General features: G+C 45.9%; 2 protein-coding genes and 1 long non-coding RNA gene across 5 annotated transcripts in view; all 3 read left to right on the top strand.

Annotated features, from left to right (window-relative positions):
- Positions 1 to 2,928, top strand: part of SMARCAL1 (SNF2 related chromatin remodeling annealing helicase 1) — a gene marked incomplete at its 5' end in the record, with an annotated part of 37,490 nt that extends 34,562 nt beyond the window's left edge. For all 3 annotated transcript variants that reach the window (XM_083350253.1, XM_083350252.1, XM_083350254.1), the window contains one exon: positions 2,600 to 2,928. In XM_083350253.1, coding sequence (XP_083206379.1) covers positions 2,600 to 2,791 — 192 coding nt within the window. In that variant the 3' untranslated portion in view covers positions 2,792 to 2,928. The remainder of the gene's footprint in view (positions 1 to 2,599) is intronic.
- Positions 1 to 19,938, top strand: part of LOC310632618 — a 378,391-nt gene that overhangs the window by 121,777 nt on the left and 236,676 nt on the right. The window lies entirely within an intron of this gene.
- Positions 6,188 to 10,472, top strand: RPL37A (ribosomal protein L37a). The gene is made up of 4 exons (XM_083349902.1): positions 6,188 to 6,220; positions 8,289 to 8,417; positions 9,912 to 9,994; positions 10,326 to 10,472. Exons 1-4 carry the CDS (start codon positions 6,203 to 6,205, stop codon positions 10,387 to 10,389), a joined length of 294 nt encoding a protein of 97 aa, XP_083206028.1. The 5' UTR covers positions 6,188 to 6,202; the 3' UTR covers positions 10,390 to 10,472.

The raw sequence follows: 19,938 nt of genomic DNA, 5'->3' as shown, positions 1-19,938 counted from the left end.
TTTCTGATGTGACCAAAATGATGTGAAACAATTTTGAAGTAAAGCCTGCTGCAGACATTAACCATTTACTGAGCCTAGAATTGGTGGCTTGCAGATCTGTGGGCACCAGTGCACTTCAGCCTAATTTCAGAGGACTTCCACAGGCAATAAATTCAAAGCTGTATTAAGCATTGTCTCTCTCTTTCCCACAGCCTGATGCTTGAGAAGGAGAGAAGACAAAGGCCAGAAAAGAAAGTGTGCTTCAGAAAAAGGAGCACACTCATCTAATTTTGCTTATTATAGCCACACCCACTCATCTCCTGTCTAGGACAGCTATGTAAAGTTTATGGATTGATTCAAATAAAACTTGTCAGCTTGTATGTTCAATGCCAGTGAATTGATCTTTCCCTAGGAATACACCAAAGTTAGAAAGGTGATTACAGGTAGTGCTTGACATACGATGTAATGGAGCCTGCCCATGATGTTCATATGTCATAAGGCAAAGATTTTACAACTTTATTAAGTGGCTGCAGCAGTTATAAAGTGACAGCAGTGGCAGTTAAGCGAATGCTGCAGTCATTAATCAAACCAATGTTTTGCTATCGGCGCAGTTTTGCAGAAAAAAAATCAATTAAATGCCAATTTTTGTCAAAACCATTAGAAAATGAGGTTCACATGACCACAAGATGCCGCAAGCTGCCATAAATGTGGCTGTGCTGTTGAGTGCCTAAAGTTGGATCACATGACTGCAGAGCAGGCCTGACTATCAGAACTTTGAATCTGGGCCATAAGTCCACTTTTTGGGGTCAGCCATAACTTTAAACGATCACCAAGTGACCAGTCATAAGTTGAGGATTACGTGTACCTGCAAGATTACTTATTTGGGCTTATCATTCGTGGTTTTGGAGTTGGGTATCATCAGTATGCTGATGATACCCAACTTTTCATTTCGACCCCAAACCACCCCAGTGATGCCCTCGACGTGATGTCCCGGTGCCTGGAGGCGGTCCGGGTCTGGATGGGGAGGAACAGGCTTCGTCTCAACCCCGACAAGACGGAGTGGCTGTGCGTACCGGCATCCCGGGATATTCAGGATATCCCACCCCTCATTATGGGGGGTGAGTCATTACCTCCTGTAGATAGGGCTCGCAACTTGGGAGTCCTCCTAGATTCATAGCTCTCTTTAGAAGACCATATTGTAGCTGTAACTAGGGGGGCGTTCGCCCAGGTTCGCCTGGTGCGCCAGTTGCGGCCCTATCTAGACCGGGATGCCTTGCGCACGGTCACTCATGCGCTCGTGACCTCTCGTCTTGATTACTGCAACGCTCTCTACATGGGGCTACCCTTGAAGACCACTCGGAGGCTCCAGCTGGCACAGAATGCAGCCGCGAGAGTTGTGTCGGGGGTCTCCCGATACTCCCGTGTTACACCTTTGCTCCGCGAGCTGCATTGGTTGCCAGTTGTCTTCCGGGTGAGGTTCAAGGTGTTGGTAATGACCTACAAAGCCCTCCATGGCATGGGTCCAGAATACCTTGGGGAGCACCTGCAGCCGGCGTCAACTTCCCTCCGCCCAGTACGCTCCCACAGAGAGGGCCTCCTCAGGGTGCCGCCGGTCAAAGAATGCTGACTGGTGGCCCCCAGGGGGAGAGCGTTCTCTGTGGGTGCACCGGACTTATGGAACCATCTTCCGGTAGAGCTCCGGATGGCGCCCGACCTCCGCTCCTTCCGGCGCGACCTTAAAACCCATCTTTTTAAGGAAGCGGGCCTGGCCTGATGGGACGGGGTGGGTTTGTTATTATGACTTTAATTTTAAATTTGTACTATGGGCACTGTTTAATCATGTTTTAATAATTTTAACTTTTGTATCTGTCTTTTACGTATTGCCCTGTTAACCGCCCTGAGTCTCTTGAGAGAAGGGCGGTATATAAATTAAATAAATAAATTAAATAAATAAAATAAATTATTTTGGGGAAGTTAATGCCCATATTTAACAGAATAACAAGAGTTGGAAGGTACCTTGTAGGTCATCTAGTCCAACCCCCTGCTCAAGCAGGAGACCTTATAGCATTTCTATCGTGGCTGTCCAGTCTCTTCTTGAAAGCCTCTGGTGATGAACCACCCACAACTTCTGAAGACAAGTTGTTCCATTGGTTGATTGTTCTGAGAGTTCTCCTTATTTGTAGGTTGAATCTCTCCTTGGTCAGTTTCCATCCATTGTTCCTTGTCTAGCCTTCGGGCGTTGTCCCCCTCATCTCTGTGACAGCCCCTCAAATATTGAAACACGGCTATCATCTCATGGTCCTTCTCTTCACTAAACTGAGCCATGCCCAGTTCTTGTAACCATTCTTCATATGCAGTTCTTTTTGACGAACTTGTTCCTTTGCTATGGAGAATTTGACCACTAGTTTCCTGTTCCTCTCTTATTTTGTTTCATATGGCAGGGAGAAATAAACAAATATATGGTTCAGTTCTCTTTTTTAATATATGAAGGCTTTTTGCATCGCTTTGCATTTCCTGTGTTAATTTTCGGAGCTTATGTCTTACTGATGAACGAAGCTATTTTGTTAGAAAGAAACAAGTTAACAAGAATTTGACAAAGACTTTCTCTTTAATTCCACAGGTGGACCCCAAACAGCAGACCATGTTGGACCTTTTCCAGAGGACTTTCTCAGAGGATATAGAGGACATGGATGAAGCCTTCCTTGGGGAGATAGTGGAGACATGTGAAGATTCTGGGCGGGAAAACCCATTGAACAATAGAACAGGACATTTTTTCTCAGCAAGCCCATGCAAAAAAAAGCGTACTCAATAATTTCCACGGAGGCATGAATATTATAGAATTATGGTTATTTTTATTAGTTAAAAAGTGTTATTTAAAGAGAAAAAAATCAGTGCCATCAGTGAATTATTTGGTTGTTCAAATAAACTATATTTAAATATGTTCTTGAATTTTGTATTAAGGATAATGATATATTCTTATTTTTATATAATAAAACAAATTTCTATTTTACTCAGTCACTTATACTTCAAAGCTTTGCATGCTGCAACATAATGGGACGTGAGTCTCAGGTAACTGTGTTTTCAGATTGAAATTCTAATCCTATCAACTATTGAAAGACAAAGCTCTAATCATAAGAATTCCAGAAGTTCCTGGATCACCTATCCAAATATTTACTTTGAAGCAATATTTTTTTCTCAGGATATGCCAGAGGCTCAACCGGAATAAAAAATTTTGTCAGTGGAACTTGGAATTTGGCCAAAATTTGAATACCACAATTTTTGTTCAGATTTTAAATGTTGGTATTCTACCAGTAAACTAACCAATACATGAATGTTTGTTTAGGTGTTTTCAGAACAATTAGTGGATCAGTAAAATGTTTTGAAGGAATATTCAGTGGGAGGAAAAGTTAATATTGAGGATTATAAATACCAAGCAAATAAATAAATATAAAAGAGCCTTGGTGGAGCAGTGGGCTAATGCCTCCTTAAGTAACACCAGCTGCCTGCAATTAGTGCAGGTTCGCATCCCACCAGGCTCAAGGTTGACTCAGCCTTCCATCCTTCCGAGGTAGGTAAAATGAGGGCCCAGATTGTTGGGGACAATAAGCTGACTTTGTAATAATGCTGCTTGGGGGTGTGTGAAAGCCCTAATAAACAGGCATATACACAGAATGAAGGCTATTGCTAAGCACATTGATTTGTGCTTTAAATTGTAAGCCGCCCTGAGTCTTCGGAGAAGGGCGGGATATAAATGGGATTAAAATAATAATAATAATAGACATCCAAGAAAAAGAATAAAAGTGTATTCCTTTTATTCATATTATTAAGTTGAATAGAAGAGCCAGTTTGTAGTAGTAGTTAAGGTTAGAAATCAGGAGGCTGGGAGTTCTAGTCCTGACTTGGGCTCAAAGATAAGCTTGGGCCAGTCACTTTCTCTCACCTTAAGAAGGGAAGCAATGGGAAACTATTTCTGAAAAACCTTGCCAAGAAAACTACAGGGACTTTTGCAAGCAAAGTCCAAGAGGAATCAGACATGAGTAAATGGAAGGGGAAACATGTTTTAATAGGCTTCTTGGAAAATGAAGCACAAGATTGCAGTTAAATCCTTAATTAAAACTTTACTTAAAAAGGTATAAATTTTGAGTTTAACTGAACAAATATTAGCCAAAACCAATTTACAGCTGATAGTTTAGATCAGGGGTATCAAACTGTCAGTCCGCAGGCCGGACGCGTCACAACAAAACCGCACCCACTCCATTGCCGGCAATGGGGAAAAAGTTCCAATACGTTGCATGATGTCACGAGTTTGACACCCCTGGTTTAGATCCTTTTTCTATATATGTAAAATAAAACATCTGGCACAGTCAATTGCTGTGACTCTATGATGTTGCCTTCATCTTGGTCTCAGCTTGTGAGTACAGGCTTAAATAATTCTGAGCTGTACCATCATCGAAGTAACATTTTTCCTTTTATTCAAATATAGCCCAAGGCCAGCCTCAAGATAGAGACAGTAAAATCTATTAGGCTTTGTTATCTACTAGCTTCAGTGGAAGTCAGATGATTGCAATGACTTGAAATGAGTCTGTTTATTGGTCATGTGTACGCATTACATATTTTTTTCTTTTTGGGACACAGCATGTTTGCAATTTCAACTTTCATTCTCTTGCCCCAATGCCAAGATATTCTGTGCTTGCTGTTTGTTGAGGACATATGCCCCATCCTGAGCCTACATTCTGGTGAAGCAGATCAAGGTGATCTAGCAGAAAATTAAGTCATGCTTTGGAAACTACAACAGCTTTTTCAATATATAAATATGTAATATATATTTATATAAATATATTAATATATTAATATTTATATATTTATAAATATAAATATATAAATTGGTGTATCTATTCCATGTGGAGGAGGAACTCAGTGTGATATCTGAGGCTCCAATTGTCCATTGCAGAAAAGCCCCCTTCCATCTGGCATTGGGCTTTTTGTGATCTTGTCTCCTTTAGCTGCTGGAGTCTGCAGAGGCATTCTGATAACTGTTGTGTAGTGAATTCTTTGGACAGGAAAGGAGACGAGGCAAGTGAGTTCAACAAAGCACATGGTTTATTGCTTGCAGGATCTGAACTGAGAATTGGGCTGCAGCTTGCAGCAATTTATAGCCTGGCCCCTAGGCGGCAGCCAATAGGTTTGAAGCAACCCATTGCCGCCTAGGGGCAGCCAATAGCAGCTCTGGAGACGGGGAGTCTGAGCTGCTGGAGAGCCGCTGCTCTAGCTAACCACATGGTGTTACAACTGAGCCCAATACATAACAATAACCTTTTTTTTGAATTGGGATCACTGAGTTTGTAGAATACCTTCTACTAGAATGTTATTCTCAATGATAATATCTGCACATTGCATCACTGCTTCCTAAGAATCCCCACTCATTTCTCTCATTTCATTTTTTACCTTTAACAGCCTCAAAACTAGTATGATGTCTTCATCTCCCTGCTCCACTGTGGTATAGAATGGATGGCTTCACATATCAGACTGAGGCAAAAGCTTATTATATTGAAAATATCTTTTATGGAGCTAATTACAGCAATCCAGTCATGCTATAAAATAGTCTTTCTTAAAGTGTGGTTTGAGGACCTCAAGGGGTCCCTCCAGACTATCTCAGGAATTTGTGGAATCAAAATTATTTGCGAGATATTGAAGATACTTGTAATTTTTTTTAAAAAAATATCAGTCTTCTCATTCTATATTAAATTATACAGGTTTTTTCATGAAAAATATGTTAATATCTATGGGCTTTTTACATGATACAATAAATATTATACGTGTTCAATTTTTAATATGGTGAGCATTGATAAATATAACTCATATAAGCTCTTTTGGGTGTCTCTGCAATTTCTTAAAAGTGGGAAAGGGTTCCGAGAGCAAAAGGTTTAAGAAACAGGGCTGTAAAGAAATGTATCGACATCCATCTTTTCTAGAAAGGAGTGTTATGCACAATCCTAGCCATTTTTCTATAGTAAAAATATTGTTTACAAATACGGTGTATTCTATATTTTTTTTTTAAAAAAAATCCCATTTCACCCATCGAACAATACTTTTTAATTACGTTTGCATGAACAGCAAAAGGGGACATCGCAGAGTGAAAAAAATCGAAAACACGGGATGCTTATTTTCGCAAGTACTGGGAAAAAAAAAGTTGGTCCACCAAGATAGTCCGACCAAAGGATAAATGGAGCGTAAAGGAAAGGTCAGACTCTATCGTTGGTCACGTGTGTGTACTTTCTCTTCCGGTCTCTTCTGGCGACGGTACGGACAGTGCGCGTGCGCAGAAGGTATTTCCTTCTTTTTTTCTCCGCGGCCTGTTGGAGGAGCAAGATGGTGAGTGGGGTTGCAGATTTGATTTGTATCCGTTTTCATCTGCTGGCATCTTTCCTCTTCCTCGCGTTTGCGGGACCGGCATCTGGAAATATGTGGGATGAAATATCTGGGGAAACAATATCTGGGGATATTGGGAGTATCTGGGGATGATCCTGGGACGGACTCGCCAGAGACTCCCGGGTAGAGCCGGCTTCGGTAAGAATTGCGTTGTGTGAATGAATGCGTAGAGCAGGGGTCTTCAAACTTGGCCCTTTTATGACTTGTGGACTTCAACTCCCAGAATTCCTCAGCCAGGCACGCTGGCTGAGGAATTCTGGGAGTTGAAGTCCACAAGTCATAAAAGGGCCAAGTTTGAAGACCCCTGGCGTAGAGTCAGTGTTAAGAGGACTGTAGATGCTAAGACATCAAGCTTTCGCCATTGCTTTCTGAAAAACGGCGCTTGAATGGAAAGCGCCTACTTGGGGGTGGGTGGGTGGAATATTGTTTTCTTCCTTCGCATGGAATTAAAAGCTACAAATCTTGTTGATTGATTTGAGGTCTTTTGTACAAGGCTACCTTGTTGGAGAAGGTAGCTGAAATTTGCATTTCAGCCACTTAAAAACACTTTTTTTAAAAAAAAAATAGTTGATTTGTGGCTAAAGCTTTCCAATTTCAAGTATAGGTTAAGTGCTTTGCCAGCCACTCGCTTTGTTTGTTCCACCCTTCTCCGGTCTCCCTTTTTTTTTCCTGACAATTTTCCATCAAGTTTTTAAGTCTTTAAGGTTTCTATTTTATTTTTTATTTTTTAATTTTAATTCCATTTATATCCCGCCCTTCTCCGAAGACTCAGGGCGGCTTACAAGCTTAGCAGTAGCCTTCATTCTATGTATATGCCTGCTTATTAGGGCTTTCACACACACACACCCCAAGCGGCATTATTACAAAGTCAGCTTATTGCCCCCAACAATCTGGGTCCTCATTTTACCTACCTCGGAAGGATGGAAGGCTGAGTCAACCTTGAGCCTGGTGGGACTCGAACCTGCACTAATTGCAGGCAGCTGGTGTTACTTAAGGAGGCATTAGCCCACTGCTCCACCAAGGCTCTTTTTTGTCTACAGGGAGACAAAAAAAAAAGTTGGTAATACTCGGGGCGCCTGTACATGATACTGTCAGCTTGATAACACCGATCGATCACTCATTATCCAGAGACATTTGCATTGGGGTCTGGAGTTAGGGATAAAAGTTGAACTGACATGTAACATTCAGTACATTTTGGATAACAAGGTGGCTAGTGTAATATGTTAATTATATAATTAATATGCAGTTAATAATTATGTAGCAATTAATATGTTAATACTGTTAGGGACCTGTCGCCTTTAGTCAGCAAAAATTACCCTGTTAGATGTGCCACTTGGTTGCTTGGGTGAAGTACTGCGATTAGAATCTCATATTGATTTGAATGAAACTTATATTAAACTCACTGAGACCGAAGTAAGGAAATAGGGAGTTAGGCTGGTAAGGCATATTATCTTCCCCAATATTTAAATGTGCTTAGCTTGGCAATTGTTTGCTGCTTTAAAATACTTTTCACTTGTATTCCACTTATTCTTGAGGCGTAAAATTTGCATTCTTTGGTTCTTGCCTCATTTCCCCCCCTCAACTCTGAAGTGGGTTAAGTTGAGAATATTGGTTTGTAAGAGGCTCACACATAAATGAACTATGCTCTGAATAATTAAAATGGACTAGACAAAAATATAGCTGCATAATTGGTCATTCAGTGTGGCGTGCAAATGCATCCAGCGGAGAACCCAAAGTCATATTGTGAAATTAATAATCAAGTGAAAACTTGACCTTGGATCTCCCTAGAGATCATCTCTTGCTCTATGTACTTATCTGGATGAGAACAGATAATTGTAAAAGAAATGAAAAATGTGACACTTGTTGCTCTGCTGTGACAGGCCAAGCGTACTAAGAAGGTTGGGATTGTAGGTAAATATGGCACCCGATATGGAGCTTCCCTCAGGAAGATGGTGAAGAAAATTGAAATTAGCCAACACGCTAAGTATACATGCTCCTTCTGTGGAAAGGTAAGACTCTACCTTATAGCAAAAATATATGAAAATATTTTTAATTAAAGGCTGTCCATGTCTTTTCAGTTTTAAGGGATCAGTTATTTTTTTTAATAAACCTTTATTGTCAAAATACAACATGTGTACATTGAGATTAGCTGAGCCTCCCCCTCTCCCCCCAACACACAGTGACAACAAACCCTCCATCCTACCATACCACCTCCATCCTACCACACCATGTGAACCAACTACACCACACACTGGCCTCCCAAGTCAATTCTGCATAAGTTCACAGAGATGATGTCCCATTTAAAAGCCTAACAGCCCACGGATAAAAGCTATTTTTCAGCCTGTTGGTATTCCTGAGAGACTGTAGATATAAATTTATAAAACTTAGGGGCTGATTTTTTTTTTAATTTAAAAAATATGTCTAATGTGCCACGGTTTGGGAAATTCTTTTCTGAGAGTTGAAGATGCTCTGAATCCTCCAGAATGAAATACGATCATTTCTGTATGAAACCTTGAGAATGTATGGATAGTTACTTTGGGAATTTCAGTTGCAAGGAAGAACTTTTGAATTGGACTTTCAACCTAATCCTTTCTTTCCTATTTGGTTCTTCCCATATGTATTAGGACTGAGGTTTATAAGACCTGTCTCGTTAATTTAGGAACTGAAATTCCTATGGAAAAGGAAGGATGCGGAAAAAAGGCTTTGCTTCAGTCTTCTGCTCAGCGTACAGAATACTTCTATAAAATCCTAGTAGAGTGCTGTCATAAGTGTACATCCTTCTTGCTATTGTTTAAGTTAAATATCACTGTAATAATTGATTTTCCAAATGTTTCAAAGCTTCAGAATTAAGGAAACCTAATGAGGTGTTATAAAAAAACCCCAGAAAAAGTGTCTTTTAAAGAGATGAGACATAATTTAATTGGGGCTATTTATATTGCTGCAAATGTGCTGAAAAATAAACCATGCAAAACAAAAGACTCCCCATAGTTATGACTAATTTATTGTCAAACCTAGAATTAATTTTACTTGCTGACTCTTGTATGAACTAAGCCTGCTTAATCGTACCATTTATTGTGCTTGGAATTTTCACGTTGGCTATCAGCTTGAGGAAATTTTATGTTCTTTCTTCAAAGTGGAGTTAGCAAAATCCTTTCTGCTTTCTTAATAATAATACTGATCCACATTACTCTATAAAAATAAACAAGGCATTGTACTGTGCCTTATTGGAGCAGTTCTACAAGACAGCTTCAAAAATAGTTTCTAAAAGAGGGGAGCAGTAATTCAGGTAACTCCTTTGCCCAAGGCCTTGGTGGGCATTATGTGTGACTCCTATAACTTGCTTGCTGCACTCTGAGATGTGCCATCCATGCTTCTGTATGCATGTTTTGCCAGTGGAACCATGTGAACCAATTTACGAAAACGTGTGATTAGAAAATATGCATTAGAATAATTGAATGTGTAGTTTGAATACTTAGCCAAGTGGGGCAATGTTTTTCTTACAGACCAAAATGAAGAGGAAAGCAGTGGGTATTTGGCATTGTGGCTCATGTATGAAAACAGTAGCTGGTGGAGCTTGGACCTACAAGTAAGAGAACAGCACGGTGTTTAGACTTTAGTTTTGAGTGAATGTTCCATTTTTATTTATGGTGGGGTGTGCTGTATAGACTTGAGGGAAATATTCAAATGCAATTAATAGATTTTTCTTTGGAATTGGATTGGAATTGAAATGACTTGATATAGAGTAGTTGTGGCCATGGTAGAAGTATATATTTTTAAGTATTTTACTTTTAGTCGGCTAAGGGGTCTGTGGGGTTAGTCTACTTGCCTCTTTCTGGGATGAGTATTATTGTAGGTACATCTCTGAATTGTGGCCAAATTCCTGACTCTAATAACAACAATACTTTTGTTTCTTCCAGCACCACTTCAGCGGTGACAGTGAAATCTGCCATTAGAAGACTGAAGGAGCTAAAAGACCAGTAGAAATATATTCTTGTTTGAATGCTATCTTTTATCTCAAGTCATACTATCTGCCAATTAAACATGGCTGTGAAAATGTATCCGTATGCAATTGTGTCATTACTGGCTTTCTGCAAGCCTAGGGTAAATGTGCTCCTTCTAATCATTCCAGATCAGTTCATCCAAAGTAGGAAGTCAGCACATAAATGATGCCGGAGTAATAAAAATGCAAAATTAAACACTTAATGAACTCTCACTTTATACTGAATTAAACTACGTTGAAATCAATGTTTAGTACTGATTCCTCAGTTTTATTTATAATCTGTAAATCCTTAGAAGTAATTTTTCAAAAATGAGTAGACTATTGGTACAGCCTTGGAAATAACTTGCAGAATATAATTTTCAGGATCATTAATCCGCAGTCCTTTTTATTTGGAAAGAGGTTCCTATTAACTCTGTTTGCTTTCAAAGAGATACAAATAAAGATTTTCTCATTTAGCTTTACTATTTTGAGAAAGTGAGAGAAAAGTAGATACAGGTGGTAGGTAGTAGAGTAAGTGTAAAGGAAGCCTTTTTCTTGTTTCTCTTAAAAGGATGATTTTTCAGCAAAATCTAGAAGTGCTATTTGTATTTGGTGTCCAGTTATTCCAAGTAAATGGAATGTTGAAAAGAAATTTTGTAAAATGGCTCAGAACTTTGCCCATCACCAAATAGAACAGCATTAAGTCAAATGCAATATAGCAGGAAAGCTGGGAGTCCAGGGAGAAAATGGAAAATTGGCTTGATTGAGGGGGAGGATGTAGAGATAAAAATGTTCATTTAGAAAGATCAGTACTAGTTTGGATGCTGTTGACTGCTGCTAAGCCTCCCTCCTCATTATGTGAGGTAAAGCATACCATAGGCATTTCACTGTTTCCTTGGAAGGGGACCTTGCAGGTCATCTAGTCCAACCCCTGTTTAGGCAGGAAACTCTATACCATTTCAGACAAATGGCTTTCCAGTCTCTTCTTAAAAACCTCCAGTGTTGGAGCATTCACCACTTCTGGAGGCAGGTTGTTCCACTGGTTAATTGTTCTAACTGTCAGGAAGTTTCTCCTTAGTTCTAGGTTGCTTCTCTCCTTGATTAGTTTCCATCCGTTGCTTCTTGTCCTGCCTTCAAGCGCTTTGGAGAATAGCTTGAGTCCCTCTTCTTGGCAGCCCCTGAGATATTGGAACACTGTTATCGTGTCCCCCCTCGTCCTTCTCTTCATTAAAGTAGACATACCCAATTCCAGCAGCCGTTCCTTATATGTTTTAGCCTCCAGTCCCCTAATCATCTTTGTTGCTCTTCTCTGTCCTCTTTCTAGAGCAGGGGTAGGCAACCTCAGCTCTTTTATGACTCATGGACTTCAACTCCCAGAATTCCTGAGTCAGGCTGACTCAGGAATTCTGGGAGTTGAAGTCCATAAATCATAAAAGAGCTGAGTTTGCCTGCCCCTGTTCTAGAGTCTCAACATCCTTTTTTACATCGTGGTGACCAAAACTGGATGCAGTATTCCTTTTATGGCCTTACCAAAGCATTATAAAGTGGTATTAACACTTCACATGAACTTGATTCTATCCCTCTGTTAATGCAGCCTAGCACTGTGTTGGCTTTTTTGGCAGCTGCAGCACATCACTAGCTCATTTAAGTGATTGTCCACTAGGATTCCAAGATCCCTCTCACAGTTACTACTATTGAACAAGGTGCCACCTATGCTATACATGTGCATTTGGTTGTTGTTGCCTAAATGTAGAACCTTACTTTTTTCACCATTGAATTTCATTTTGTTAGATAGTGCCCTGTGTTCAAGTCTGAACAGATCCTCCTGTATCTTAAGCCTGTCTTCTGGGGTGTCATCTGCAAATTTGATGACTTCCCCATCTATCCCCTTATCCAAATTATTGATGAAGATGTTGAAGAGCAATGGGCCCAGAACAGAGTCCTGGGGCACCCCACTACTCACTTCCCTCCATGTAGATGCAGTTCTATATGTATGGAAACTTACTATAGGTAAGTTTCACTTACTGGTGGTAATTTGGGCTGGGAGCCCTTGACACTAAGCAACACAGTCATAAGGTGCAAAGGTGCAGGACTATACTGGCTTACAATGGGAATTCTGGTAGTACTAATTGTCATTAGGCAAATCCCTTAGTTACATGATCAACATTTCCAACTGCCTGCTGACTTCCCCATTGATTCTGCTTACTAGCCCGCAGTAAAGGTTACAAAAGGTGGTGGTGTGAGGAATGCAATTGCAAGCCTGTTGCCAATTGAATTACAATCATGCAACGGGATGCAATCATGAGGATGCAGTAAGTAAGCATTCAGAGCTGTGGCAACTTCAAACAGTGGCAAGCAAGAAGGTGCCAGTATTAAATGAAGGCTACCTATACTGATTCAATACAGGGAAGGAGACCAGAAACAGATGTGTTAACACAGGAAAAAAAAAACATGCAAATACCTCCTGTGGCTCCCGGTAAGAGGGTTGGAAAGAAATCCTCAGGCAGATTTCATTGTGCTTTCCCTATCCTTAGGTTTCATATAGAAAACTGACCTTAAAACACCAGGTATCAAATAGTCCCTGGCTACTGAAGATTTTCAAATGTCAGCTCAGCTCTAAGATCAAGGCATGCTCCAGTTAAAATATGATTGTAAATGTTAGGTACTTTCCCTGATGGAAGGCATTTGTTTCCATCATGGTGGATAGTTTCAGGATGCAAGGCTTACTCATTTCTGGTGGGTAATTTCTGATATTTAATGAGGAAATACTGTAGCTACAGCTATTGATCTACCACAGGAATTAGCAACCCACAGGCCCGATAGCACCTGCTACCTGAAATCATCTAGTTCATGGTCCCCAAAAGAAATACATTTACCTGGCTTGCAAGAGAAAGTGTGTCTGCTATCTCCTTGTGTTGCCATTTTAGCAATAGCTTCACCAAGCCACCCTAGTGTAGACAGAGCAACATATTCCCCACCTGCGCTGGCAAAAGCAAAGCTATAAAGTAGAAGAAGAAATGGTGTCGGGCCGGGCACGCCCGACATTCAGACGGGCCGCGGGGAGACTCACCCGACCGTCAGGCTCCTGCTGAGCGCCCCGTCAGGCCCCGAAGCCTCCCGCCAGCGCCCAACGCCTTCCAGAGGGCCAGGACAGCGTACAGCCCTCCCCAGACCCCCTGCCGGCGCTCGTCGTCTCCCGGAGGACCGGCTCGGCATACGGCCCCTCCCAGCTTCCCCGTGACCGCTCGGGGCAACGTACCGGGTCGCAGGGACGTTCGCCGGCCTCCTCGTCTCCTCGCCATGCTGCCGGGCTCCGGAAACGGCTGGCCACACCCACACCACTCTGACGGGCCGAGGAATGGGACAATTGGGAAAACGACGCAGCGGCGGGCCGCCTGTCAGCTGGGGAGGCCGCAAACCAGCCGGCCGGCTCCCAGAAGCTGCTTACAGGCTGGGAAGGAGCTGTGCGATGGGCCGGGCGATGGCTGCCCTGCGCCCGAGCTGCAGGTCAAGAATGGATGCCCGGGCGGGCCAGGGGGTGACGGAGACGACCGGTGGGCCGGGGAGGGGTTTAGAGCGCAGGTTGCAGCGGTCTGGGGTGGTGAGAGGACAAAGGAGCCTAGGCAGGGTTCTGGGGGGACGGAGAGAGGTTTAGGCTGGGGGGTAACTTACCGGCTGCATTGGTGGTGGGGTGGGAGCCAAAAGGAGGGAATCTTGGGAGGCGGTGTTTAAGTAGGGTGGGGGCGTGGTGGTGTGATTAGGGTGTGGTGGTGGGAGTCGGCTCTGCCGGTTATTTAACAGCGTTGACTGTGCTGTAAAGTCAACGCTGACTTCATTGGTCTTTAAGCAACTGTTTATGAGGAAAATAAACACGGCTAGAAGAACCAGCTCCCGTTCCGGTTTCCATCTTTGGGTGACTCGTCGGACGGGGTCTGATAGTAAGTCAGCGTTCCTTTATTCTTTGTGGGGAGCTCTTTTCCTGGCAGTTCGCTATGGCAGAAGGCACGGAGGACTCTGCACCACTGGCTGAGGAGCAGGAGGAGGCTGGAGCTGCGGCTGGGCTCTTGGAGTCGGTAGAGGTGGGGGAGGAGGCGTTGCCCTCGGTGCGGCGGAAGGAAAAACCTACCCCACTTGAAGGCCCTGGACCAGGGCTTCAGGAGCCTGCAGTGCGGAGTCGCAGCAGTGATCGGTGGACGCGTTCTGATGGGGATCATCGAGGGCTCGGCCAAGGCCTGCTGGACCGGCCTAAAGGTGCGTCTTCTGAGTGGAGGGAGCGGTGCTTCATGGAGGACAGCGGTGAAGATTGGAGCTACTCCACCGTTCCGGGCAACCGTACTATGGAGATTCTCAGAGAGCGGTTCGGGGAAGTGAGGGGTCGGGAGCCTGGGTTTTGGTCTGCTCCGGATGAGTCTGACCAGGGGCAGTGGTCCCTCCCAGGTGGCCCTGCTCGGCGGTCTAGCCCACCCCGCTTCCGTATGGACAGCCCGAGGCACCAGGGGTCAGCCCGGCAGCCTGAGGTTCACAGAGGTTCCGGGGTTTCGGCTCCCGCTACGACGGTGCTAAGCGGCACGACTCCTTGGGACAGTGTTACCGGAAGACCAAGACAGCGGCCGACACGACCAGCTGGGGGGGTACCTGCCCAGGGGGTGCCGCTGGGTCCTTGGGGTCCAGGGCTGGCATGGGGTCCTCCACCCCTGACCGCGGTCTATGATGGTCATCCAGATCACCTGGCAATGTTTTTGGGGCAGGTGATTAATCACATGGACCAATACGGCCCGGCCTATACGTCCCAGTGGGCGATGGTAGTGGCTGTAACAGCTTGTCTACAAGGAGAGGCCGCGGCCTGGGCGGCCGACCTATACGGCGATCATGCCCGTGAGCTCGGGGACCTTGGTCTTTTCCTGGAGGCGTTACGGGCCCGTTTTGAAGACATCTCACGGGTGCTCCGGGCTGAGGCTGAAGTATTGGATCTGCGCCAGCAAGGAAAACCGGCAGTGCATTACGTTGGGGAGTTCCGGAAGGTGGCCGGGAGGCTACGGTCATGGCCTGAACGCCTTCTTGTGCACCACTTCAAGGCTGGACTGGATAGTGCCTTGCGGCGAGCTTGCGTGGTAAGAGGGGTGCCGGCCCGTTTGCAGGACTGGTTCCGGGTGGCTATTGAGCTGGACATTGGTTTGCAGGATACTCGAGGAAGGTCTGAGGGGGTGACTGGGACCCGGCGGCCGGCCGAAAGAGTGAAGGTGGAGGAGCGGCCCGGCTTGCCGGCGGCCAAGGCCAACCCTGTACCGCCACCCCGTCCTGGTATTAGGTGTTTCCGATGTGACCAGCCGGGTCACCGGGCGGCTGAATGCCCGCTCCCGCCAGCCCGGATGGTTCCCCCAGCAACTTCAACACGGGTTTTGCCTGCACGAAAGACCTCGGAGCGGTCCCGAACTGCTTACCAGGTAGCTGACGACGGCCGACGGGTGACGACACCTCCTTCGGCAACCGGGCCTGTAACTACCCAGACCGTGCCGACGGAAGACCTTGGGGATCTGGAGCTGGAGGAGGATCCGATGGTAAGCGCTCCGGTGTGTCCTTTTGCATTCCCAGTGGTGTTGGTGAGCCCCATGTCTGGGCAAAGGCGGGTGGTTAGGGCTTTAGTCGATTCAGGGAGCACCCGGTGTCTAATCAACCGGAAAACAGCAGCTGCGGTGGGAATCCGGTTGCAACGTCTGGTGACCCCTCTTCGTTTCCAACAAGTGGATGGGTCGCTCTTGGGGGGGGCTCCTATCACCCACGTCACCGAGCCAGTCCGGCTGGAATTGGGGGCCCACTGGGAAATTCTGCGTTTTGTTGTGGTGCCCTCTATGACTGAAGCTCTTATTCTGGGCCTTACGTGGCTTGATAAATGGGGCCCCACGATTTGGTGGGAGGGGGGTAGTCGTCATCTTCGGATGGGTCTGGGGCCCGAGCCCCCTCTCCACCATTCCTTCTTGGGGCCGGGGGACACGGGAACGCGGGAGAAGGCTTGCGGGGTCACGGATGACTCGAAGGAGCATGTACCCCGGGTTTACTCTGATTTAATGGACGTCTTCAATGAGCGAGAGTGCGATTCGTTACCACCCCACCGGTCGACGGACTGTGCTATTGAGTTCGAACCTGGAGCCAAACTGCCTAAGCCCCGTATGTACGCCATGTCCCCAAAAGAGATGCAGGAGTTACGGCGGTACATAGATAAGAATCTGAAAAGAGGATTTATACAACCAGCACGATCCCGGGTGGCGGCGCCAGTTCTTTTTCGTGAAAAGAAGGATGGGGGCTTGCGCTTGTGTGTAGACTACCGGGGGGTTAACGCGGTGTGCGTGGAGCACCTCTATCCCCTTCCTTTGATGAAGGACATGCTGGCCCATTTGGCGACAGGCCGAGTATTCACCAAGTTGGACCTCAGGGAAGCCTATTACCGGGTGAGGGTCAAAGCCGGGGACGAATGGAAGACTGCGTTTAATTGTCCCCTTGGCAGTTTTCAGTTCCGAGTGATGCCATTTGGCCTACAAGGAGCTCCCGCTGTGTTCATGCAATTGATCAATCAGGTCCTGCATGAGTTCCTGTATCGGGGTGTTTTGGTATACTTGGACGACATCCTGATTTACTCGGACACATTGGAGGAGCATGTGCTTCTTGTGCGGCAGGTGTTGTCAAGACTGCTGGAAGCACAGCTTTTTGTTAAACTGTCCAAGTGTGAGTTCCACAAGGCCCAGTTGGACTACCTTGGGTATCGTATATCGGCGGCGGGGGTGGAGATGGACCCTAGAAAGGTACGAGCCATTCAACAGTGGCAGGCTCCGCAGACTCGACGACAGTTGCAAAGTTTTCTTGGCTTTGCCAACTTTTACAGACAATTCATCCCACGTTTCGCGGCTATTGCCCTGCCATTAACTGATCTTCTGCGCACACGACAGTTGAAGACACGCCCGCGTCCGGGGCTGAAATTGGAGTGGTCCACCGCGTGTCAGCGGGCGTTCGAGGAACTGAAGTCTCTCTTTGCTAAAGAGCCCGTTTTGAAACATCCCGACCCCGAACTGGCTTATGTCGTGCAGGCGGATGCGAGCGATGTTGCTCTTGGGGCCGTCCTCCTTCAGCGGAACAGTGCTGGGGTCTTGCAGCCGTGTGCTTATGCCTCTAAGAAACTGACCCCCACCGAACGGGCCTGGGCGGTGTGGGAGAAGGAGGCTTTTGCGGTCCGTTGGGCTTTGGAAACCTGGCGACATCTTCTGGAAGGGGCTTCCCGTCCGTTCGAACTGTGGACAGACCATAAAAACCTGGAAGCCCTTCAAACCCCTCGTCGTCTGTCGCCTAAACATGTCCGATGGGCCTTATACTTTCGTCGCTTCCGTTTTGTGCTGAAGTATGTACCGGGGGGTCGGAACTTTCTGGCGGATGCCTTGTCACGCATGCCTCAGTTTGACAGCAAGAGGGAGGAGGTGGTGCAGGCACTCATCCCGACACTGGCGAACGAGGGGATTGATTTAGAGAGTGCAAGACAGGTGATGGAGGAGAATTTGAACCAGGCCATCAAAAGGACCTTGCAGGAGGATGCCTGGTTGCTGAGTAATCCGGGACTGTTAACTATGCGGGACGGTTTAGCGTGGCATGGAACACGGTTATATGTGCCTGAAACCGTGCGGCCACGTGTTTTACATGGGTGCCACGATGCTAAACAAGCGGGACATTTCGGGTTCGTGAAGACTTTACATCTGGCACGTCGTCAATTCTGGTGGCCCCGCATGAAGAATGACATCGAGCAGTACGTACGGCGTTGCCATATTTGTGCCACTACAAAACCCCATGTTGGGAAGCCTTTGGGGTTATTGCAACAGGTAGCTGACCCAACTCGGCCTTGGCAGGACATCGCCATGGACTTCGTTGTGGACCTCCCAGAGAGTAAGGGTCACACTGTTATCTGGACAGTAGTTGACCTGTTTTCTAAACAGGCACATTTTGTCCCGTGTAAGGGGTTGCCATCAGCCCGTCGCCTAGCTTGGTTGTTCCTCACGCAAGTATACCGACTGCATGGAGTACCGCGGCGTGTGATTTCGGATAGAGGGGTACAGTTCACGGCCCGGTTTTGGAGAGAGTTCTTGCGACATATCGGCTCGTCCCAGGGATTGAGTACCGCTTATCACCCCAGCACCAACGGGGCCGCAGAACGAGCCAACGCTGCTGTTGAACGCTATTTACGAAGCTATGTTTCTTTTCGGCAGACAGACTGGGTAGACCTGTTAGCGCTTGCTGAGGTTGCATACAATAACGCAGTTCACAGTAGTACTGGCTTCTCTCCATTTCGGGTGGTCACCGGTCACGAGTTCGTTCCCTTCAGTGAGTGTCCCCAGGACGACGGATCTCCGAGCTCACCGCCTGACTGGATGCATCAGATCACGGCTGCCTGGGGGGCGGCGAAAGAAGCGTTGGATCGGTCTGCCGTAGCGTCCAAAGCACAGGCGGACAAGAAACGAAAACCCTTTGCTACACCGCGGGTGGGGGACCTGGTTTACTTGTCCACCAAGTATTTACGGTTACAGGTTCCGTGCCGTAAGCTAGGACCCAAATACCTCGGGCCGTTCCGGGTGGTGCAGGTGATAAACCCGGTGACGGTGCGGCTGCGGTTGCCTAGGTTTTTGGGTAAGGTCCACCCGGTGTTCCATAGTAGCTTGCTGAAACCTGCTCCAGCGGCTTGCAAGAGAAAGTGTGTCTGCTATCTCCTTGTGTTGCCATTTTAGCAATAGCTTCACCAAGCCACCCTAGTGTAGACAGAGCAACATATTCCCCACCTGCGCTGGCAAAAGCAAAGCTATAAAGTAGAAGAAGAAATGGTAGCACTGTGGCCTCTGGTCCTACGCAGAAGAAGGTACTGACCACCAAATCAGCCCTAAGTGCTTCCCTGGCGATAACCCAGGAGGTAAGCTGAATAGTACCCTGGAGAAAGGCAGTTTTTACTCATAAATTTTGGTTAGAGTGAAGAATGTAACTGTAGGGCACTTAAGGACAAGAGAGAAGAGTGTATTATAAATATGCATTGGTAAAGGTAAAGGTAAAGGTTCCCCCGCACATGCGTGCTAGTCGTTTCCAACTCTAGGGGCCGGTGCTCATCTCCGTTTCAAAGCCGAAGAGCCAGCGCTTGTCCGAGGACGTCTCCGTGGTCATGTGGCCGGCATGACTAGACGCCAAAGGCGCATGGAGCGCTGTTACCTTCCTACCATAGTGGTCCCTATTTTTCTACTTGCATTTTTACGTGCTTTCGAACTGCTAGGTTGGCAGAAGGTGGGATGAGTAAAAGGCGCTCACTCTGCTACACAGCACTCGGGATTCGGCCTGCCAGACTGCCGACCTTCTGATCGACAAACTCAGCGTCCTAACCGACTGAGCCACCGTGTCCCTTTAAATATGCATTAGGATATGCAAAACGTTCTGCACACAAACCACGACAGCAGTTTCGTTCCCAAACAAGCATGCTGAGCAGAGGACTGCTTGAAAGGCAAGGGGCAAAGAAAAAGCCAAAAACGTTGCTGACT

This window comes from Vipera ursinii, assembly GCF_947247035.1.
Source record: "Vipera ursinii genome assembly, chromosome: 1".
NCBI lineage: Eukaryota > Metazoa > Chordata > Lepidosauria > Squamata > Viperidae > Vipera > Vipera ursinii.
This window is presented reverse-complemented; position numbering and strand designations above follow the sequence as displayed.

Excerpts from the sequence above, each read along its gene's own strand:
- RPL37A (XM_083349902.1), top strand. Across the intron at positions 8,418-9,911 it reads CATGCTCCTTCTGTGGAAAG|ACCAAAATGAAGAGGAAAGC; the intron begins GTAAGACTCTAC and ends TTTTTCTTACAG. Across the intron at positions 9,995-10,325 it reads GGTGGAGCTTGGACCTACAA|CACCACTTCAGCGGTGACAG; the intron begins GTAAGAGAACAG and ends TGTTTCTTCCAG.